Source organism: Pithys albifrons, chromosome 6 (genome assembly GCF_047495875.1).
Source record: "Pithys albifrons albifrons isolate INPA30051 chromosome 6, PitAlb_v1, whole genome shotgun sequence".
Lineage (NCBI taxonomy): Eukaryota > Metazoa > Chordata > Aves > Passeriformes > Thamnophilidae > Pithys > Pithys albifrons.
Window position 1 is genome coordinate 53,986,791 of NC_092463.1, and position 24,246 is coordinate 54,011,036.

At 42.0% G+C, this 24,246-nt stretch overlaps 1 protein-coding gene across 8 annotated transcripts in view; it reads right to left on the bottom strand.

Moving 5' to 3' along the window:
- Positions 1–24,246, bottom strand: part of DENND2B (DENN domain containing 2B) — a 167,372-nt gene that overhangs the window by 7,479 nt on the left and 135,647 nt on the right. For all 8 annotated transcript variants that reach the window (XM_071558926.1, XM_071558928.1, XM_071558927.1 and 5 more), the window contains 3 exons: positions 22,625–22,702; positions 19,007–19,147; positions 16,099–16,247 (listed from right to left, as the gene is read on the bottom strand). In XM_071558926.1, the coding sequence (XP_071415027.1) occupies positions 16,099–16,247; positions 19,007–19,147; positions 22,625–22,702 (368 nt within the window). The remainder of the gene's footprint in view (positions 1–16,098; positions 16,248–19,006; positions 19,148–22,624; positions 22,703–24,246) is intronic.

Sequence of the window (24,246 nt, forward strand, 5' to 3'; positions counted from 1 at the left end):
AAAAAAGAAAACCCTACACTGGGAAACCAAGCCTGCTCCAGTACTTCCTTTCCAAATGTGCAAGCCACACCTCATCCCACTGTTCTTGGTTATGAGAAATAAGCAGCAAGGTCAGATGATTTATTTTCTTTAAGGTGTGTGAAAAACACAAAATAAAGCAACAGAATAGTCAAAGAAGTTAGATTGTCAAAATATTTTCACTTTTAATACTCTGGGGCAGTTTTGGTAATCCAGAGAGCTGTTTTGGAGAGTGGCCTGTTGCATGTGGTCCATGCAGTTTTACAAGAATGCTGCATAATGTTCTAGCTGTTGGTCCACTGGAAAACACTTCTTACATGACTTATGTACAGGTAATTTTATACATGTGCACAAGAAACCAATTCACTGCTTGAGTCACACACTAACAAGGAATATAAACCTCACACACCTCGATGAGAAGCACTACTGGAGTCATGCACAAGTGGGAGACACTGTGAGGATTCCAGGGCTCTGGATGCTCCTGTACCGCACAAGGCCAGCAGTGCTCGGGATCCCAGCACTGCACTGGTGTGTGAGTCTCTCCTTACCCCCGGCACAGAGGTAGTGCCACTGCCCCACGCCAGCATAACTAGCACCAAGCTCTCAGCCTGCCCCAGGGGTGTGGACTGCTCCGTCTCTGCAGAGCTCCTGAGAGAAAGAGGCAGCTCTATCAGATACAGGCTGTCCCACATGCACAGGTAATTCCTCACAGCAGCTGACTGTGAAAAAGTGGCTATGTTTACAAGTTTTGTGGGATGAGGGCATTTTCTAACATACAGATGTGTAGGGCTATTATCTAGCTATATTACACAGCCTACACAAGTAAACTCATCCCATTAGCTTGGTCTCATCCCAATAATTTGCACTCCACTAAAGCAAAATTAGAGGGCAGTTAGTAGAAAATCACCCAATTTCAATTAATTTCAAAACATGGGCAGTCTATTTGGAATCTGTGAAGGGTTTGGTTCTCCCTATGTCTTTTATTCACTAGATTAAAAAAATATTCCATGTTTGATCTTTTCCCCATGAAGGCAGTATTATGAGGTTATACAATCTTACTGAGACCTGCTTAATTACAGATTTATCTTAAGGAGATCTTTTATCATGTTACAGGCAAAATATGACACTGCTTCTTTCCCACTCACAGTTGATTTATCTTCCTCTGAGTTATCTTCTCATGATAGCACACAGAAACTTTTCCATGCTGTGGAGGTACAAGCTCAGACTAAGCTGAGGCACAGGAATTTCAGACGTTAATTGTGACTCAGCTGAATTTCTGGAGGTTGCTTTTGAACATGGTTTAGGTCCATGCCAAAAGAAAATTACTGACGTAGCAAGAACCTTTACTGCTCTTTAGATAGGGAGGATGTCTGCTAGCAATTTCTGGGTCAGCCAACCAACAAATAAGTGCAAGCGTAAGGTATATTCATATCTTATCACAGCACAATTACCATATTCTGAGAAAGACACACTGTTCACTGTTGGGACATCAATGTACACTGCCCTGGCTGCAGGGAGCATTGCCCCTGTGGATGTTAGTGTTGGATGTGCCTGTTTCAGAGGACTGTGGCTTGTTGCTTACTAGAAGCCACCAACTTTCTCAAGCTGTTGAAGTCATGTTCAGTTACACATACAACTCACAATGAAAATAAACCAACACGCTTGATAACTGTCTTTCCTTTATAACAATAGCCTACAGTTATATTCCTGCCCAGTTCCCCATCCACACCTAGAATTTCTCACAGACCCAAGGGAGCCTCACACTGAGCATCTCCCAAGTCCAGGACTAAATCTCAGCACAGACAACCACTTGCTGACAAGGCTCCCTGCTCCCACCATGCTACTCAACATGCACCTCCAGTCATTTTGACATTTGCACTGAAGAAAGAGAAGGTGAGAATATCCCTTCTCTTTCTCCACTTCTCCCAAAGGATAGACAAGCTTTCTCAGCCAGGAGGGAGGGAGGCCACAACCTACATGCAGGGCCAAGCCACACAGCAGCTCTGTCATCCCAGGGCTGGTGCCAGCTCTGTGCTGTGCCAGTGCTCTGGGCCATGCACTCGACTGGGGCTGACCAGAATCTCATCTCTCTGCTTCCTCAGATATAGAAATGTTTTCTTTTCCACAATGTTTTTATGTTTCTTATTTCTCCCTGCTGATTAAATTATGTTACTCTGTCCACATTTGCTGAACTCTTTCATCTGCTGTGTTGACACATTCATGGTCCAGCCCACAATCAATCCAAGATGGAGTTACCTCCCTGACACACATCCTTTCATCTGCTCAGAAGAGCTTCCTCCCACTTGAGGTTGGCATCTGGAGGCTCTGTCCGTTCCAGGTGTAATACTTTGACTCACATGGGTATTACACACCCATATGCCTCATCACAGGCCACAGCTGTGCTTTTCTGTGACATGTCCTACCCTTGGGCCACTGATGAACTGCGTAGGAAAAACAGTTGACTTACACTTCCCTTCTACACCTTTCAGTGCCTCTCCAGATCCTGGATTAACTCCAGTCTCTGGCAAAGAAAGAGGTCACTGACAAAACTGCAAGATAAAATAGTCTTTGAGGTTTGCAGAGGACTGTGAATGAGTCCTCTAAAGGACTCAGAGAAAAGTCTACAGGCTAAGGATTCAGCCCATCTCCCCTCCAACACAAATAGGCTGCAGAGGTGGAAAGGACAAAGCAGAAGGCTTGAAAAGCAGCAAAAATGTAAGTAAAAATTGCAGCAGACTGCTACAGTTTGGATGGGAGATGGAGTGCATATAGCACCCCTGTTGCTGTGCTGGCAGTAATTCAGAGCAAAACTGTGCTGTGCCAGATACAGTACAAACTTCAGCTCTGAAAAAAGAAAGCTTTCTCTGGGTGCATAAGAATAAATAATAGCAGCACCATTCATCAGATAAGATTAAGTAATGGCAAGATACAAATGAAAACTCGTATGTATCAGAAGCGACAGTCTCCAAACTCCAGCTTGTCTGGCTGTAATGACCTCCTGCAGCACTCCTGCAGGTCAGCTTTTGAAGGAAGCCCTTGAAGATCCCTGGAAGAGCTGGCTGATGACATGGAGATGTTACTGCTTTCTCCCTGCTTCATAGTGTGGCTGCTCAGCTCCAGTACTCCCCTTGATCCATCCCCAAGTGCTCTCCTAAGGCTGTGAGCTCCCAGAGCCCCCCAGATCAGTGGTTTGTCCTTCATTCCCAGGGTTCTGTGCTGTGAGGACACAGTTTTCATTAACCCAGATACCACCAACTACTAACCAAAAAGGGCAGAGAGGAATAAAATAAGAATTCAAGAAAGTCTCTGATACAATGGTCATCTCCAGTTTTCCAGCCAGTACAAAAGTGTCAAGACATGACAGGGTTTCCTCCTATGCAAAATTATTGCTGACTGTTTTGCTGTTACCATTTCTGAGATGTTTAAAAGAAAAAAAATTCTTCTATTCCTTCTTTTGACTCAAATAAAAAAATTCCATGTTTTTACAGCTTTTTAGCAAGAAGAACTACCCCATGAACACTTCAAATTAAAATCATATGAGTCACTATTGCTAGAGGAAAAGAGGGCATGGCAATGGAGCCATCTGACTGCATGGCTGTGGCTCCAAATTCAGGAATGTGCAAACACACATGTTCAGGAACAACAGGAACATTCAGAGGTACAGCATTGGATGCAAAGAGTGTTGGGGAGGGGGCTGTGTCAGAAGACAACTTCAGGAAGCATGTGAAATAACCTTCTCACCAGAAAAAACATCTAGCAGTAAATGCCACTGTGCTGGTAAACTAATACTAAAGCAAAGCTAAAACAAATTTTTTGAGAGGTGAAGCTGTCATGGGTAACATCTTTGCTGATTGGGGCTGTTAAAGGATACCTCTGTCTGTTCATGCATAAGGCTCTAGGAGACCTGCCTATTTGAAGGATTGCTTGCATTTGTAAGGCACTATTTTCATGTGATCTGGATTCAAAATTTAACTTGTTTTTGCTGATGTTTTTGTGTGTCTGCCTCTGGATAACTATTTTGTTTCTCAACTTAAAGTTACACAGAATCATAAAGTAATCTGGTAGCAATAAACCTCGGGATCCAGTTCCTTGATCCAGTTCCCCCTTGCTTTACATCAGATCAGTTTGTTTCCAAAGCCAGATAAAAATATATGTTGTTTTGATAAATAAAACATCTTTACTGCATGTTTTTGGGAAAGGGTGGCATTCATTGGCAAGGACTTGAAGGCTGGCAGGAAGGTGTGCTCTGTGTGCCAAGGACTCCTACTAGTGCTGTCTAAACTCACTCTGATTTGGTTATGTTAGAAACTATCTTAAAATAATACTTTTGTGCACACGAAACGAGACTTCTTTAGCTGCTAATTTCTTCAGAATAAATTGTTCACACTAAGCGTCACCTTCCTTTCCATTGTAGCCCTGAGCTATGCAAAGAAATGAAGGCTCGCCTGGGAGAGGAAGGTCATCATCATCCTGCAGGTAACCTGAAGGAAGACAAGGGAAGAAAAGGAAAGGAAGGCAGGGAAGAGGCTAAATTAAGTGCAAGGAGGTAAAAATAAGATCCATGACACAGATCTGGAATGGGAGGAAGGCTAAATGAGCCTGGTGAGCAGGTGAAAAGGAAACTGAGGACAAAGATGCCAGGATGCAAAATTAAGGCCAAACGATGCAAGGACCAGGAAAACAATTGAATATGAGCACGGATAAATCTGGGCCACACATATGTAGCCAAATTATTAGGTCCCTAGGTGAAACTTGTTCCTCCCTGTTGCTATAGGACCATGAGGCTGCCTAATGCCAATCACCCATCACTGTTCAGAACCAGCGATGCTGAGACGGGCTGCAGCTGCCAGAGGGAAGGTCAGACAACAGCATAGCTGAAGGTATGTGACAGAAGCTCAAAGCCCATTCGTGGCACAGATGGAAACGAAATAATACCCATATTCTTCACTTCAGCCACTTCTGCACTGCTTCCCCCTTGCCCTACCTTGCACAGCCTGCTGATAAGCAGGCAGACACAAACCCGCAGTTTCTAACAAGAATAATTAAACTGAAAAGACAAGTTTTCTCCACAGCGAAGATACTTACCTGGATGTGATAGACAGAAGATTATGACCTAAACAAACACCAAAATTTGGGCTCAGCCATTTGACCCTAATTAATTCAAATCCAGTAAATCGTCTGGACACTGATAGAAAAATTCTTTCTAATCATTACAGAGTAGCAGGAGTTACAGTCAGTTCCTGCAATTAAAATGAAGCATGAGGGACAGGCAAATTTACTGTTTGAGGCATTGATTTGATCCAGTATTTCAGTAGAAGTTTCAGCCTTAATTTACTTTCATTGTGCTGAAATAATTCGCTGAAATGAAGCCTCAAAGGCCTTTTTTCCCCCACTTCTGTTTTAATCAGACCAGCTCTCAAGCACACACACATGACATGACAGTGCCTTCTGAACCATGAGTTTCCTGACTGCTGTGGGAGAGGGCTGTTGGAAAACCAGCCTCTCTCAGCAAGGCATGTTTCAACTTCAGAAATCTGAATAATTGTTTACTTTTCTAGAAGCCCTTCAGGGGCTAATCAAGCTACAGAGAATCCTCCCAAGCTTTATAAGGTGGTTTGGAAGTAGAGACTGCAATTTTTGAAGTTATTAAATATTTTAATTTCATTTTGCTATATTATTAATATATTTATTAAATTTTAAGGATGCAATTCATTTTAAAATTAAATAATTAGATTTCAACCTCCTGGACTGAGAATTCACTGTGACAGAATCCTTTGGTAAAGGGCCTGATTCTGTGTAGGGGTACACAGGGAAGAGGACTGCCCTGCTGCTGCCAAGTCACTTCTCCTCACCTGAACTTCAGGGAAATCTGTGGAAATCTGGGTAGCTGCAAGGAAGTTTAGGGTGGAGTGGTTGCATATGTGAATTAAAAGAGAGTTCTGAACTTTCTGAGTTTCCTGTTAGTAAATCTGATCTTTCTCTAAAATCAGTAAGTTGTTTAAAATCAAAATAGTGTGTTCATATTACACAAAAAAAAAAGTGTGAGTTTAGCCTGTAAGAGTCAGAGTGGTATTTTGCATTGTGATTTATTTTACAAAGCAGACACTTGGGTGAACTAAGAGTCACAACCTGAGGTCTTTAGTAGTTGACCTAAAGTATGCAGCTAATACTGTATCTCTGGTTAATACCCGACATCCTTCTTTTCAGGAAATACAGCCAAATCTATATGTGCAATTTTAGGTTACTTTTTCTCTTAATGTCACAAGAGACCTTCTAATAGAAAGCTCTGCTCCCAGTGTCTGAAACAAATAACAAAATCTTTAGTGTGTGATCATGATGGATGGGAACATGTATGATTCATGGTGAGCCAGGTCCATTTGGGCCATCTCAAATTCAGCAGCCAGTTCTGAACATTCATAACTTGATCATTATACACACTACAACAAATACTGCTACAGTCAGTCTCTGGAACTGGGTAAAGACCTCTCTAAAGCACATAAAATAGATCTCCCTTATCTATTATGGGCTGAAACATAAATTATGCAGTCTTAACACATATCAACATATATTACTAGAAGTGAGATAACAACTTATTCTTAGTCCACAAGCAAATGAAAATCCCTCTCTCTGCACAGGAACTTGGCAAAAGAAAACCATTACGTAAGACTTGAACATTTCTCAGGGCAGGTGACTGATTTAACGAACCAGCAGCACTGCTATTGCACTGTGCTCTCAGCCTCCAGGGTCCATTCACTCTTCCTCACCTCCTGAGCCAGACTTCTCCCCTCTGGCAGGCAGTAAGCTGATGTAGAATCAAGAATCAAACCATGCTTTTGCCAGGGGTGAAGGGCAGAGTCCAACCACAGTGGCTCCCCTAATTTGAATGCTGACAGGTTTGCTGCAAGTGACCTTTGTGATATCTCAAGGAATGCAAACAAGTGATAACACTGGCAGGGAGAGGGGGGCACAAACTGAGGAGGAAATGCATATTTTCCACATCACATCAGCCTAATTATCAGTTATTGTCCTTTGCAAAATCTTTTAGCCATGCTTACAACACAAAGAGTTTAGCTACTTAACCCTCTTACCACTGAAATGTCAGTTTTGTCCCATGAAAATGAGCCAAATCCAAACCTTCTTTTGCAAGAAAGGAGTCACACTTCAGGTTTTATCTGGTGCTTTCTACAGGGCAGTATGAGAACAGCCAAGCCTGTAAAACTCTCATAAAGGAATCACAGGATGTCCTCACCTGTCTGTGCTGCAGTTCCTTATCAGTGGTGCACAAGTGACACAGTTAATTTTTGGGACATGTTCCAGTGACTACTGAACGTGAGTTAGAGAGCTCAGGCAGCAATTCCTTTGTGCTCCTGATGATTCCTGATAGGAGATTTTTTATGATAAATCAAAGGTCAGAGCCTGGTTTCTGGAATTGTTTTCTCTGACTTTGATTTGTGGGACCATGGTTTACCACACTGCCACGTCAACAAGTACAGTTCATGGAGCAGACTTGCCCAACATTTTGCATCATCATCTGTGTTCCTTTTCTGGTCTGTTGTTATCACATTTTACAGAAAACTGAGTGAGCAACATCTTCATTGATAAAGTGTCTGACCACATCCCCTTTAGCATTAAGTGTGCAACATCCTCTCCTGGTTTGTGCTCTTACCCCACCACCTTGGGTCCATCAAAAGGCAAAATTTCCAAAAGTTAATTAGTACATTATTTTACTCTATTACGAGCTGCATTTTCAAAAGCCAGCCCCTACCTTTCTGGAACACCTGATTCAACGACAGTCTGAGGTGCCACAGATAGCGTGCAAAGCACAACCCTGGTTCAAGGAGCTGAGAGCTGCAGACCAGAGACTGCTCGCGCTCTCTTGCTCGTGCTCTCTCTCTCTCATTCTCAGAGAACAGCTTTGAAGTACTTAATTTAAAGAAGACAGAGAACAGCTGATTAAAGGGGAATGTGGTTTTAACAAAGACATTATTTTTGCTCCTGTAATACATGTGCGTAAGCAAGGCACGTGAAAGCCCCTGGAGAAAGAGACATGCAAAGTGCTCTTCAGAACCAGGATTTGCCTTTTCAAGCAACGAGCATTCAACCATACTTTCCAAGCAAAGCTCAAGCAAATGGGATTTGGGGAAAAAGTCATTGCTTTGACACATCAGCCACCTGTCTAAGCTAAGTCAGGAGGTTACAAGAAAAAAAACCCAGCATTTCCAAGTGGAAAGCTGTCCTTATTTCCCACAGAGTTATCCAGTCCCTTCCTGCAGGACAGTTTCTTTGCATGAATCCATAACAAAAGTGGTCCTGGCCCAGCTGCTCCAGAGGAGTGTTAACTACCTGTTCTTTCCACTCTGGGACCCTTGCTCTCACCAGTCCTTGTTAATGTTTACACTGGTGGTATCAGATTTCCAGGCTATCATTGCACCATGAAAAACAGGACAGGTATAAAGTAGGATGAAGAACTTTTCTAGGTAGCAACTAAGGAGAAGAGGAACAGTCCCGTCTCCCTAATCCTCATTTAAAAGCTGGAAAGTTAGAATCTGTCTAAATCTTCTTGCAGGGAGCTAGAGGTCAAGTTGGGAAGATGTTGCAATTACTGCCATATTGTGCCAATAAGCAATCCAGAAGAGAATTACCAAACAACATGGTCATCTTCTTATCCCATTCCCTTTCATGGGGAAGGCAGAGAGAATTTTGTTACTCAAATCAAAAGTGGAAAAATTATTATGTTTTCCCACTGTAGAGCATTGGCCAAAGCCTGGAGCAACATAAATAAATACGACTGGAAAGAAGGGGAGGAGGAAAGGAGGAAAAGGAAAATTATACAAGCTCTACCCTTCTTGGGATATGGCATATTAAAAATGCCATTGAAGTTTACTGCGTATTAAAAATGCCACTATTAAACTGTTTTGCTCTGAGACTGTGGAATATTAAACAAGCCAGAGACTTAGAATGTTCATTTTGTTTCTTGGGCTGTCTCTTTTGCCTGACAGATTTTCCTACTGTCCATGTACAGCTCTTCTCTTGGCATCACTACAATCTAGGTGCCAGAGAAAGTAATCCAAATGGTACAAAATGTAAGTATCTCTTGAGAGGACAGAGTAAAGTGCAAAAATTCCTCTCAAAAAATCTCAGGAGACAGCTCTGCTAGTTACCTTAAACCAGTGATTTCACATCACATTGAAGACTTCCAATTTTAGCATTCAGACTCTAAGGCAAGATGCTCCACAACTTGTAGGACTGGGCTACAAGCAAACATCCTACTCAATAAAGATTACTAGCTAGATTTGGTGGGAAAGAAAGAAGTGGGATGTCAAGAACTTGTGGCTACATCAAGCCAATTAATCACATATATTACAGAAGTTTTAAAGGCTTTTTTTAAGTATTTATGTTTTTATTTATTGCTGCTTCATAGTGCAAGCAGACTGAGAAAAGACAAAATCTCACAAATGGAAAGTGATGGCAGGGGGTTAAGTAACAGAAACTCGGACAGACTACAGAGGATGCTTTTTTATAAAAGATTGTTGTCCCTCAGGTAAGACAGGGGTGCTGTAGGTTCTACATCACTGGAGGAAACAGAAACTCTCTGGTTACTTACATGAGAAATGGATGTTTCTGCTGTAGAATAAATTCTGTCTGCTAGGCATAATTACATATTGGATAATTATATAAGGGCTCATTCCTTCCACTGCTGAAATTAGTGGAATAAATTCTCTAGCTTATGTTCAGCATATCAGACCAGACAAACACAATAATCGTGACAGTTTTAAGAAAGCACTTCAAGATCTTTAGATAAAAATACACCAGAAGAAAGGTCAGTCATCCTTACTTCTTCTGGGTTTAGACATAACATCTGGGAGCTATTAACACATTCCACAGGTACAGTAGTTTGCATCTCTAAGCATCTGTTTCTTCAATGCACAGTTGATAACTAAAAACATGCTAAGACCCCATAGCCTGTGCTCAGAAATGGTACAGACCAGTTAGAGACTATCAACAGTAGGTTCTCCTTCACAAGTTTTCTGGCATGTCTTTGTTGTCAAATTTATCTCACCTGTTTTTTTGTGGAGGTTTTTGTAACAGGGGAAAGTAGAGGAAATCTTTATTACTGGCCAAAGCTCATGTCTGTTGGCTAAGCACTCTTCGTCCCTCTGCCCTAACACATGTGGCTTTACCTTTTAAACTGCCATCTGGCAGATTTTACAACTGTTATAGTATGACAGGCTGTGGGAAAGGAGCATTCCCAGGTAGCAGGTGAGGCTGGTCTGACCTTTCATTGCCATGATTATCTTTTAAGAATTATATCCTACTTTTGTTAATAAAAAATGAACAATAAGGAAATAGGGAATTGGCTTGCCCTTTAGCAATCTGCCCAAAAGTTTAACTGCTCTTGCTTTTCCACTTGACCTTGCTACAGGACTGAGTAGCAATAATTTGTTACTAAAACATTACCACTTATCTCCTATTTTAAATTTGCACATTTTAATTTGTGCTACAAGATCATGCTGTGATTTAGCTGCTAGATTCAAGGCTGCCTAATACTGTCTTTTTAGGTAGGCACTGAGAGACTGGGACCAGGCAACCTCTCAACTTTCCTGCTAGTTTCTAGCATGGCCTCGTGACTCCCAAAAAAACCAGATTCAAATATGAGGACAAGCATCAGTGCTCCCTGGACATCCTGAGTGTAACAGCCCTAAGCTGCGTCTGTTAGGGAAATGCCATTGTTTGTTCTGAAAGCCTTTGCCCTTGAATACAAGTACACTGTGCTTCCCTTTTGCTCCACAGAGTTAACAGAGACATGTCTGTGGGATGACTACACCAGTATTTACATATTTATGCTCTGTCCTCTATTAGTCAGTGTTTCTGTCGGCAGCCCATAACCTTTGGTCAGCTCTGGGATCTGCCTGGACTCTCTACAGTTGTGCTGAAAAGAGCTATTCCTCCTGGCAGTCCAGAATACTTTGGGGATGGATAGTGAGGTTATTATCCTTAACAGGATAGTCTTCCCTCCTCACAGGTGCCCAGCTTCTCCTTACAATATCACCTCTTGATCTCATGGGGCAAGCACTGCAAAGGGAGGGTTTCAGGAGGCTGCTGGTCCATGCTGGGCCAGGAGATAGGTGCTGGCAGAGGGGCAGAGAAACACAGAGGGGAAAAAAACTCTCATTGATAAGACAAAGTTGTCTGTGACCATCCCTATAAGACGAAGACACTGGTGTGTCGATTAAGCTGCACTAAAGTTCGCTGTCATCCAGCGTTGCCTCAGCCCCATTCTCTCAGGTCTCCCTTGCACACAGGTGTGTGTGTGTGTGCAAGGGTTTGTGTGTAAATTTATGAATAAACCCACAAATTAGTGGGTTTATTCACAAACTTATAATATCTCAAGTTATTTTCAATTCAGCCATCTCACACCTAAGGATGGTGCATGATAAAAACATTCCAGTGACAACATCAACCTCAAGTGTGATCATCCCAATGCTCCGGCCCATTCCCAGCCCAGCACCCAGCTCTGCCCCTCTCTGAGCACAGGAGCTCTTGTTGTGACCTGGTGAAGCGGCCCGTCTGGTTTGGAGAAATTTTGCAGAAGGAGTAATTCCTACTACAGCTGAGCAAGCACAGCCTCATGGGTGAGGAACAGAGTGGTTCAGGGCAGGAGAAAGTAAGGCGGGCAGGAGTGGGAAGTTCCTGAACTGGCATTTCCACTTAGGAGAAACATCTGGCCCACCTTTACCTTGGGGTACATTTCCATGGTCATCCATAGGGTTTAGGACCATAAAACCCACTGCTGTCAACAGTTGGGGTTTTTTTTCCCAAAGGCTCATGCTTCTGCTACACTGAGAAGTAGCTGAATAGATCATATAAAAGCAACATTCGTAAGAATGAAAAGTTATTTTGTCTTTTACAAGACATGGGGCTCTATAGAAGCCTTTCAAGGCCCACAAAGCTCTAAAAAGGCCACTGAGAGGAAAATTGCAGGGTTTGGATCCATAGCAAAACACAAGTCTTAGCACTCCACTGACTCTGGCTGGCATTGGACTGGACCATTATGTGAAATGTAAGCAAAATATCCTCAGAGTCCTTCACAATATAGTGGATTACAGCAAGAGTGTTTTTCATTTATTAAAAATGGGGTTATAGGAAAAGGACATTGGTATGTCCAAGGCCTTCCTCATTTGCCAAACATTCAGGGGAAAAGGCAAAGAGACTGTTCTCACACACCTCTTCAGCAAATGTTCATAAATTTGTTTCCCCAGCATAAAACTAAAACAAGTAGAGAAATATTTTTCTTCCAGTGTTTGCTTTCTATTTATTTTCTGTTGCTACCTTTGTGCCTGTAGCAAGGTCAATATTCCTGAGCCCCAGAACCCACTGACTTTGCATCTGCTGCCTTTCAAATCCCGGAGGACGGCACTAAAGCAGCTCTCCCTGTGCAGCTGGAAGTCACAAGACTTTTTTCAGAGTTGGGGTGAACAGGCAGAATGCTGGAACATAAATAGGGGTTCCCAGCTGAGTCAGGGATTAGAACTGGGATGGAACATACCATCTCAGTTGTGCTTTCAGAAGATTTTTAAGGAATTCGAGCCTTAAGTTACCTTTTTAAAAGTTGTCTTCATTATTATTATTCTAAGTTTCTGTGTTATCTTTATGTCTCTGTTGCCTTCTTGACTGTTCATGGAAAGTAAAATACTTAAAGGTCACTGGTAGATTCAAATTTTTGAAGGTAAGCAAATAGCTGTAGGGATTTATTAACCCAATTTCAAGCAGAAAAAATATATTATCAACTTACTGGGGGAAAAACCCCCTAACTTGCACATGTCTAACCAGGGCAACCTGTCATTCAAAACTTCACTGTTGTTTTCTCATTGCTCATTTCATCACTTTCTGTGTTGAAAAGTGACAACCTCTCCTGCACAAAGATCAAGGACTATAAATTTTCACATTCTAACATCATAAATAACATAAATAACAATTTATCCAATGAATCTTACTTCACTAGGCATGACTTTCACAAACCTGTATAATGTGTGAAATCCTTTATTGCTTGGAGACCTATTAAACAGGGCAGGCACATAACCCCATCGCATTGTTTGAAGCCTAAACCTCAACATCATGTATTTCTAGGCTGGTTTTTGGGTACATACAGAAATCAAACCCTTGTAAAATCTTTTTAATTTCCTGCTCTTGTTCTCTGGGCACACAGAGTGGGCCAGTAAGATATTTCATTTATATTTTTTCCGCATTACTGTTAAACTCCTTCAGCTTCAGCTGCAATGGCCATAAACAAAATTCATGTGAGATAAGGCAAAGGTTCCAAGACAGACAGTTATTAGCTTAAAGCCAGAGTGTTTCATTTTAGACTTCATCCCCATTTAAACCATGAAAACCTCAGTAAGTATTGAATTTAAATCCACTGTCACTTTCTCCAGGCCCTTGTCACAGGACTCATTATTAGTTTCTATTTTACAGTACCTCCTAGATCCCCAGGCTGAGAGAGACCACACTGCATAAAGCAGAGTGCATGCACACACAGAGCAAGAAGCACTGGGGTATTTCTGATCCCAGGCGGACCAGACAAAAAGAAAGAGGTGCTATATTTACAGCATGTGTCACTCAGCAGGTATGTGGGTTCAGAGGGATAGCTCAGGCTTCAGAAGTCTTAATCCAGGACTTTATCTACCACATCAGATTTTGTCATCCTCTTATTAAACAAAACAACGTATATGTATACAATAAAGGGTACATGTGGATATAGTAAAGTATATGGATATAAACCTTTCTGTAAGAAAGGTTCTGTGCCTTCTTACAGGAGCAAGCACAAAACCTCATAAGCTTCTTGGATCCATCTGAATCCTCTCCTTTCTCAAAGGACGTGCTAATGGCCCCTGGTGACTTGTTCTCACACAGAAACAACAGTTGACTAGAGAACAGATTTTGCAGGAGAGCACAATGTTTGGGCATGTGTTTCCTGAAAGGGATCTTTATAATTTCTGGTTGGTGGTGTTCCTAGTGCCCTATTTCCATGAGGCAAAAGGGTGAGCAGCACATTGCCTCCAAGCAGGAGTCTGTTATCCTGTGGTCCAAGGCCTCAGGACTAGGCAGTGATCAAGAGAAAGGTAATTGCACAGGCAAGCCTGAGCTACTGACTTCCAGCCAGGGCTGCCATGTGTACAAAAGCCTGGCTGCCTGATAAAGTACTGGGTTGCCATGAGCGCTCAACATTGGCAACATGACTGTTTCCCATGCCAAGCTGCCATAAGCCTGTCAAAGTAAGTTTAATTGATGCTTCTTCTGTCTGCACAGTGTCCAGAGGCATTATATGATGTTGGCTAGGCCAGCTGTCCCAGAGAGATGCTCCAGGGAATGGCTGCTGTCTGTCTTGGCCCTCACAGCTGAGGACGTCTCCCGCAGCAAGACATCCCCACAGTACCATGCCCATGGTCCACAGAGCAAGGCTTGTAGTACTTTGGCAAACTGGGACAACATTACAAAGGAGCAACTGGGAACTCCAAAGCAGAGCAATGCTTGGCAGCAGCACAGCAGAGCCCTCACTTTCACCGTTTCTGTGATTTTCCACCCAAATCCTGCCATTTGAAGGAACACAGGCCTATGTCATCCTGAGTTACAGTCAGACTTGTGGGTGCTACTAATTCTGCTTAATGAATGGTAAAACAGAAACAGGCAGAATGCTGTAAAATAAGCATGCTGTAGAAAAAGAGCCAAAAGGAACACACCAACAGTATTTTCAAAAACCACCTGCAGCAATATTCATGGTGTGGCCTAGTAAAGGGCTGCAGAAACCCGGGACTAGTTACACAATTCTCACCAAGAGTTAATGCAAAATTAAGTCCTCCCAAATGGTCATTCAAACTGTTCCTGTTGTTCTAGACAACAAAAAGACTGCTAAGGAAGTATCTTTATAACCTGAGAAGGGTCTGCAGCTTTAAGAAATTTTCCCCTAAAGGTTGTAAAGCTTTTACTATGCAAAGTATTTTTGCTATTATATACACTGGCGGCCACTAAGTGCAGCTATTATTTCTGGCGGTCATTCAGAGAAGGTTGGGACTGATAAAGCGTTTAACTAAGTTTGTTTGGGTTGATCCATCTGTGTTTTTAACTGCCCATACAGTCTTTTGTGCCCTTTCAAAAGTTGCTGGATGTTTCTGAGTCTAATAAATTACAGTCCTTATTTTTATTTGCCATCCTTTATTGTTTATCATGCCACAGCAAAGAACATCTTATTTACAATGTCCATGCTTTTTCATATGGATGACAGAGATATTTTAAAAAATTGGATGTTTCTTTGCTGTGGGGCAGGGGCACAGCCTACATGGAGTTCCCATTTCCTTGGGAAAGGCCATGTGGATTTGTGATCTGTGGCTCTCACTCCTTACACCTTTGGGTGAGTTCATGCTTCAGAGGAACCAAAAGAGGAGACTGCAATCAAAGAGCAGGGACAAGAGCTGTGTTAAAGGCTGTAACAAGCAGCCCAAGATAGACCTTCGAAAAAGAAATGTTTTCAGGTCATGTGAGCACCAGGAAAAATATCCTAACCAGTTGGGATGGACTGTGATAGCTTTTTAACATTTCCACAGGATGAGTTTGGTAGTGCAGGATTTGAAACCTAGCCCAGCTCTAAACTCTCTGTACTGCATGGAGCAAATCAGGGGAACTCTCAGCACCCCACCTTCCCTGCCTGGCTGCACTGCATGGCTGCAGGGTGAGGCCCCTCAGTGACAACCTCTGCTACTAGTTATGAGTACTTTGTGTCCAAAACCTGTAATGAAATATTGTTAGAACTCCATTGCTTCAAAACACTGTGCAAACATTTGCTGACTATGAAGCGGATGAGAATTGGTATTACCATTTTACAGATGGGAAAGTAAGACAGAACAAGCAGCTTGCAGCTAGTGATCACTAGGGAATGTGTGCCCACATTTGTAATGCAAATACCTTCCATCAGTGCAGAAAGACATTAAATTCTACAGTGGCCATTCTGTACAGTTCATAAAGCTTCTTGTATATAGAGATAGTGCCATCCTGAACTGTCCTGGTTCAGGTCCCCCTGCCACTTACCTGAGCTTATCTGCTACAAAAATCACACGCCGCTCCAAGAGAAGAGAAGCAAAGATGCGGATGATCTGACGAACGCTGAGGCATTTGAAAAGGCATTCAAAGTCCACGTGTTCCAGACGTGAGTCCATGGGCCTCCGCAGCTCAATGACCTGAACACATCCAACAAACATCAGTCAGCATTGCTGGTCAGGGCTAACAGTGCCAGGGATGCCTGGCACCCCAGACTGGGCCTCCAGCAGTGCTCCATGCTTTCCTTTTGAGGGGATGCAGGGAATGAACCCCATCCCCTTCTGCAAACCAAGGCTGGAGGCAAAGCACTCCAGAGAAATGGCATATTGCACAATTCACTGTCAAGTCATTCTTCCCAGAATACAGCTGTGTGCATTGCTGTCATTTCTGAGGGAAGCATAATTCTCCCTTCTCAACACTCTGTTAGAGATGTAAAGCTTGGCTCAGTCAACAGTATGAAGTAAGTAACAATCAGAAACACTGGAGCTGGAAGCTTACAGGGTTAAAATATCCATAGAGACAAGGTAAATGTGGTCCTAAGCTTGGCTAGCAATTCATATTGACATCTCCATAGGAGCCAGGGACTGAACTGAAAGGCCAGGCAGAATTTAAACCAAATTTACTACATTTCCACTCTTCTATGATGTGTAATTCACTAGATAACGTTTAAAACCTTTTACTTTTCATATATATATCTTTTCATATAAAGATATGTACATATATGTATACTTAACTGGGGAGTCAGGACAAGGCCTTAGATGGTGACTTGTGACATCCCTTTAAAGTCTAATTTTCATACTTCATCCATGACCTCAGGCCCTCTCCTTCCTTTTCTCAAATGTCTTTTGCTTGATTCCTTTATTATATCTTCCTTTTACTCTGCAATTGACATGCTCAGATGTGGAACTTGAAGGCAAAGGACAGAAAAAAGAAGAGGGAAAAATAACATGAAGAGAGTAACAGAAGGAGAAAAATATGGAATGCAAGAGAGCAAATGATGGACATTTGAGGAAATAGAAGGGAAAGGGGAAAAGTTGGCCAACTTGAAGCTGTGTTGAAATCTCTGAAGATATATTAACAGGAACATATATACATCTCCTTCTTCCCACATGTCCAGAAATCAACGTCACTTTATTGCTTTAGACCACTTTTACATTTTCATGCACATGATACCACATTCCACAAGCATACCATATTGGGTTTAAACTGGAGAAGGCCTTACAAAATTCCTCACAAACAGTATTTGTGCACATTTTTGATCTTTTTAAGCCTGAAATAAAGAAACATTATGATGCCAGAGTACCCAATTGCTGCCCCAAACAGCAGTAAGAGACAAAATGCAGTGTACAGGAATGCCTTCTTGGGAAATTCTGCCTGCCGAGCTCTTCCTCATAACCAGTAAAGACACCCACTTCCATTCCTTAGCACTGGGACTGCAAGCTCAAATCAAGTTTATGTGCCAAATCACAAGGAGCTGCTTTCACTGAAAAACTTCCAACACTAAAATCTTGCTGCAGGGTAGGATGCAATGCAAGTTACGGCAGCTTTTACAAATACCATGGATATTTTCTGTGCCTGGCAAAGCTTTCTGCTTCACTCTGCTCATCACAAAGAAATATACTGTCTACTTCCCAATTAATCATCATCTTTGTTTAGGCAAGAGGAGCCACAACGTAAGGACAAGATTCTGTTCCTAATTAAGCCAGTGCATTCCATTTAAATAACGAGTTTGTACCAGCATAGCAGAGAGCAAAGCTCAGCCAGAAGAGAGTTGTTTGTTTGCTTGGAATTATCTCAATACTTTGCTCTGGAAAAGTTCAGGAGCTTGAGCAGAGCACAGAGAAGTTGCAGATCCATGGTTCCCAGATACATTCACATTGAAAAAGTATTATCAGGTCTTTCCACTGTTATGCCAATCTCCCTTTCAGCTGTTGCCTCTCCAGAAGGAAATACTCTAACACACCTTGAAAGTCACTTACACAAGGCACCCTTTACATTTCATACCAACTGACATTACAGCCCCCCACACTGAAGTCAGTGACACTACATTTAGAAGAAATATGATTCAATGTAAAAATAATAAAAGCACTGTAAAACTAACCCTAAGGAGGGTAAAATAAGCCCTAAGTGGGATTTTTTTTAACTGTTTTCACTAACTGGGACAAATTCTATTCCTATCTTCAGTAACATATTCCCTCTATATGCTTGCCCATCCCAGTGGAGCCACTATAAACTTAGATAGGGGCATGCAAAGAGCAAAAGTTGACACAGTGAATGGCTGGCAAGCCTCAAATTACAAAAACCTTTAAATCAATATTGCCATTTTCCAGTAAGGCATATGTCGTATAATGCTAGCCTTCTATCTACTTGAGCCAGTAATAAAAAGACATTACATCTATTATGTATGTGAACACACACACAAAAACTTTTATATGGCATGCTTTAATTTGAGGGCCAGTTAAAGGGTGTTTATTACCAAAAAGAGCCATTGAAATGCTGCTGGTCACTCCTACCAAGGCCAGGACCAGCAGTAATGAGGTTTGAAATAACAACCAGCTGCTGAACTGCTCAAGTACAGACAGCATGGGAAACTCACACTTGCCTGTTATCACTGTGATAAAGCCCAGCAGTGCTGTAGTCTGTGAACTACACTAGGCCAGGCATACTGGGACATTTGTGCTTTTTTCTTATGCAACCTACTAATAAACATAAAATAATAAATAACAACAAATTGGCTTATAATCATCAGTGGGAACTAGCACTGGCATATCAACACTGGTGCAGCTCCTGCACTGCTCAATTTGAGGGTGTGCCACCTCACATCCCTGCAGTATCTTGTTTTTCTTTTGCTGTTTGATACTGGAGTGGTAAGGGGGAAGACTTAATGTTTGCTTTTTACCTCATTTCCAGCTCCAGGCAGAAAAGTTTTGACTTTGATTGTCTTTCCAGGTGCAGGAAAAGGAGATTCCATCAGACTTCTCATAAATGGATAAACCAGGGCAGCAGATATTCCCCTTCTCCTTTCAACCTCATCCAGGATCTAATTCATTAGTGAGACATAAGAGAGAAAGAGACAGAGCATGTCAGCACCACATACACTGTTGAAGCGTCTCTTGACCCACATATGTCTAAACACATGGCACATCTAAGTCTGATTCTCCTCTGCCATGCATTTCTTCACTGCCATCAAAGACACAGGATTGGATCATACTGTAAAAATGATGCATTTTCTGGTTACAAAACAGCCTGCTTGTGAATGTTGTTACCACAATGGCAAGGAAGAATTAACAAATCCAGACAGGAGAAAAAAGACTCAGAATGACAATATTGTTGGGATTTTGCCTGAACAGTGGGGTGAGCTGAAGGAGGGAAAGATGACAAATCCCACTATTGCAGGTGAGATCAGCGTCATATCTCAGTGGTACATCTTGGAATTTTTATTAAGGAGAAACACTTTTTTCTGCCCTGGGCATCCCTTCCATTTCAACTGAGATGGCTGGAAAATGCCAAAGCAGCACAAACAGCAATACTGCCACACTATGATAGAGGTCTACCAGGAACGAGCTCCTGAAAGCATCCCAGACTCAGTGGCTGTCATGTCGCAGTCTGTGCTGAGCTGGACAGCCAGAAGCAGCCTCATGAAGCGTGCCCACACTGGGTCCCTGCATTACAGTCATTTTCTGTTTGACATAGTGCAGAGCAGGCAAGCTAGTTTTGAAATAAGCAGGTAGAAGTTCTTAGAGAGATGGCTATTATTTTCTTCTCTCTTTGGTCACATGGGCCAACATAAATTGGATCACAGCTAAGTTTTCCCACATATAGACAGACCATATAGATGATTAACCTAAAAAAGACAAGAAAGCAAGTTTCAAAGCAGTTAGTGGTTTGACCTGAAATGGTGATCTTTTAACCACCACTCAAGAGCAAAAGGCCATACAAGAGTTAGTGGGTCTGAGCCAGGCATTTTCTCTTGTTCTCTTGGAAATTATTTTCACTGAAACAGAACATTTAAAGATATCTAAGCACAAGCTGATGACTTGCAACAATAGCTAGTGACACCAAATGCCAACAGAGGCATTTGCTACTGCATAGTTTTCCTGTCCTCCCTGCAATACAGCGAAGGTTTAACTAAAGCAAAGCTGCCCCTATATACATAACTTGCATTCAAGTCCATGGAAGTGGCAGATAAACATAAATGAGGATATGAATTTCACTCTTAATGTAATTTGCAGCATAACTATCCTCACCAAACAAAACCAGATGCCCAAATGGGAAGCAGTAATGAACCAGGGCTATGCTCCAGGTTCCTTGGTGCTCCTGCACCCTGTCAACACACAGTTGTAACATGCCCAATAACCATCTCCTTTCCTGCAGTCACTGTTTGATATTTTAGCTGCTGGAGTTGGGGGTCATGTGTGTGTCATATGCCTGCCCCAACAACCTTCACAACATAAATGAAAAGAAGCATTTAAACCAAATAAGAGTTGAACTGAGATTTCAAGAGATAAAACAGTTAAAAATGTCTGTTGAAACCATGACCAGATGAACTGTCTGGAAGTTAAGATATCTGTGGTTCTCAAGTCTGTCTTAGCAATAAGTATTACAACAGTGAGTGAGCATAAAAGGCTTGTGGGAGATGAAAATAATGCTGAGTGTCAGAAATAGGATGATAAACATTTTAAAACAGAGCAATGTTTTTGCTTTTCTGGTAAATAATATCCAAGATTTAATATCTCATGGTCCTTCATCACTCCCATTTTACTGTAAAGACAACTTTTGTTTTGACTAATTTGGCAAAGTGCACAACCATGACTTTTTTCCTCTCTTTCACGGGATTTATCACCTAAGGACAACTGAGGCTCCTCTTTACTAGGCTGGAACAAGAGACTGTCTCACTTTTCAAGAACTTCTGTCTCCATCCACACTGCATCTATCTTCAAAACCAACAGGGACACTAAGGCTCAAGTGCTTCCTCCTTCATTTAACAACTGTTTCCTCTGACCCCTTTCCAAATGTGGTGCCTGAAGTATGTGCTGGGAAGCTGTGCTAAATCCAGCCTCAAGCTGGAGTCAGCCCCACCTGCTGCCCCACGCTGTGTTCCCACTCCGACATGGTGCCATTGGGAGGTGACCAGCGCCCTGCAGGACAGCACTGCTGTGGCCAGACCCCAGTGCAGATGGGGCCCTTCTGTGGCCCAGCCCTCCACGAGCCCAGTAGTTGAAAAAGAGCACAGACGTGATCCAGCCCCATTCAGGACCCAATATGGAACTGGGAGGGAGCTTTCCTTCTGGTGCACACATTGAGGGCGTGCCTGCCACAGTGCCTGGGAACAGCCCTTGCTGAAGCCACTGAACCTGCCCTCACCTGTCAGCCTTGGCTTCACTTTGGCTGGAGGATCAGACACTTTTTACCAAGTTACAGACTGAACTGGAAAAGCAGATTATTTGCAATTTTTGTGCAATGATCTTCCTTGTCTGACCTTATACTTCAGCTGCAGTGATACTTGACTGTAAGAAAAATACTTAAATTTTCTCTTTTTTTCTTATTTTTTGCTCTTCTATTTCCTTTGAAAAATAGCGTACTATCAAAATTAGATAAAAACATAACAGCAAACAAAGAGCCTCAGGAGATAAGCATGACTCTGGTGAGCTGTGTGATCCTCCCAGAACAATACATTCTGTTTCACTCACAGATATCTGTGTTTAGATACATATTATGTCTGAGAGACACTGTTATAAACATTTTATTTCAGAGCTCTATGAAAGATGTCAGAAGCAGAGCTGCAGTTAACTATTGCAACCCAATTTTTGTTCTTCACACCAGATCTGTGTTAAACAAAGTTTTATCTAGAAAAGCCTGAAACCTGCTTTGAAGATAACATTCTGCATGAATATTAGCTCATAGGAAGGATATAGGTGCTACGATTTTTATTAACTTCAATGATTTACATGTTATTTCCAACTTTATTGCAATATAAAGGAACAAGAAAAATCTGTGTAAGTTCTATGAGATTTTGCATACCTGAAGTGAAAACCTCTGGCAAATGAAAACATTATAAATTAAAATTTGGCCAATTAAAAGATTATCCATGCTTTCCTAGCCTCCTAGAATAAAGTGCCAATAGCGTCAAGTATATTCACATATCAAATAATCTTTTTTTCTTAACCTCATCATTCCACAGGGTATTGGAGTAAAAGTGGTACTGGCCCATCATTCAAACTATGGATGCCAAGAATTACAGCTCAGCACAGAACGGCTGTAGAAAACAATGGAAATAACTTCAGGCAGCCAGATCATACAGACACCCAGATGTTTTCTGAATCAAATTCTGCCTCAGTCACAGAAGTAATAAGATTTTTTGATGAACCCAACAATAGGGATGGAATATCCAAAGCAGCAACTGTAAAATAGTTATCTCCCATCAAAGGAAGAAATTCTTCCTGTCTGGTTCATCACTGCAGATGTGTCTCAGTAAACAATCAAATTAAAAAGCAATATTAAAAAAGTATCATCTTACCTTGGAAAATAAGTCAAAACACCCCAGCCGGCTGATGACACAATAAACTTCAGGTAGGCGTGGGCCTTTTCCACTCGGCTGATAACAGCAAAAAGGAGATTGGAATTACATATTAATTTGGAGTCAAGGAAATACACTTCTCTCTCTGATCACACATGTGACTATCATGTGACACTTTTCACTATCTTTTTCTCCAACAAATAGCTGCTCTTGGAAAAGCATCATATTTCTTCCATAAGACAGGAAGCTAAAAAGTGTAAATGGTGTTTATGCTCCTTGGAAATCACAGTGTGTTGGAGCTGTATTTCAATATCACTCTACCTTGCACCTATAAAAGCACATTGAACTAGGACTGTAACTCATGCCTGTGCTATCTCTGTCCTCTGCTCCTGATGCAGCATGAAGACTGGGGCCACTCTGGGGCCATGTGGTGGAAGAGGAGAACTATGACACTGAGGGAGGTCATGATGACTTTAGTCCACCACTCACTCTGTAGTGTTCAAAGAAAGCTCAACATATAGAAAGAAAGCCCACAGTCCTAAACAAAGGCAAGCTGCATGAGTAAATCATTAACTGCCTCAGATTAACTCATGATAAACATGAAACTCAAGTAACTTAAACAGTGGCAAGTATGAATCAATGATGAACGTCCCCCAAGCCCCCTCCCAAAAAAAAGCCTGTGAAGATCATTCTCTATAACCCTCCTCTATGAGATATTTCCTAGAGGAGCAAATGGTATTTCCTCAGCATACTGGACTCTTCCACCCTGTCTCTTGTACTACAGGGAAGGCCCATCACGATCGTGTGGGAAAGAAGGATACAGCCACTGGCTGGATTCAGCTTATTTACTGGAAAAGAAGTAGAATTAGGCCAATGTTGAGCACTTCAGAAAAAATACCTTCCCTGGCAAGGTCCTCAGGGCAGAGAGCTGGGCTGCCTGTGTAGAGTGAATGATGGTAGCAGTGACATCCATGCATAGCAGCTTTCCACTGTCTTTTTAGTCAGCTGCTATGCAGTATTCCAGTTTTGCATAGTTGCAGCTGATTTTCACCAGATCAGCAGGCACATGCTTCCTAGGGGCTGTTATTTCAACAAGGCAGCTTGTTAACTTTAGATGAAGTCACATACAATATGATGCAAGATACGATGCAAGGTAGTCCTGGCACTGCCTTGTCCAGGAGCTACATCCATCATGGCACAGAACAGCTGGAGGTACACTAGCAAATCCCAGAACCACAGCAGCAAAAAGCTGAAAGTGGGTCTGAGACAATAGGAGAGGAGGCTGCCTACATCCTTGTGTCTTAATGTTTCTGTTACATGGAGTAAAAAGTGACAGAAGAACCACTTGGCACTATTCAGCCTGCTTGTGCAGCTGTACGTTATTGATGTGCAGCAGTGACAGAATCATCTCCATCAATAACAACTCCATGATAGAACAGCTCAGTCACTGTTTCCATCAGCTTCTGCCCACTTGTACATTTAGCCAAAGCGGCTGATGATCTCCTGTGTATCAACACAGAAGTCCAGTGTATTTTTCTCTTTGAATCATCATTCAATTCTGCTGATACAGTGATTAACTTCCCTGCAATGTGTTTGACATTCACATGCCAAAGAGAAGACAA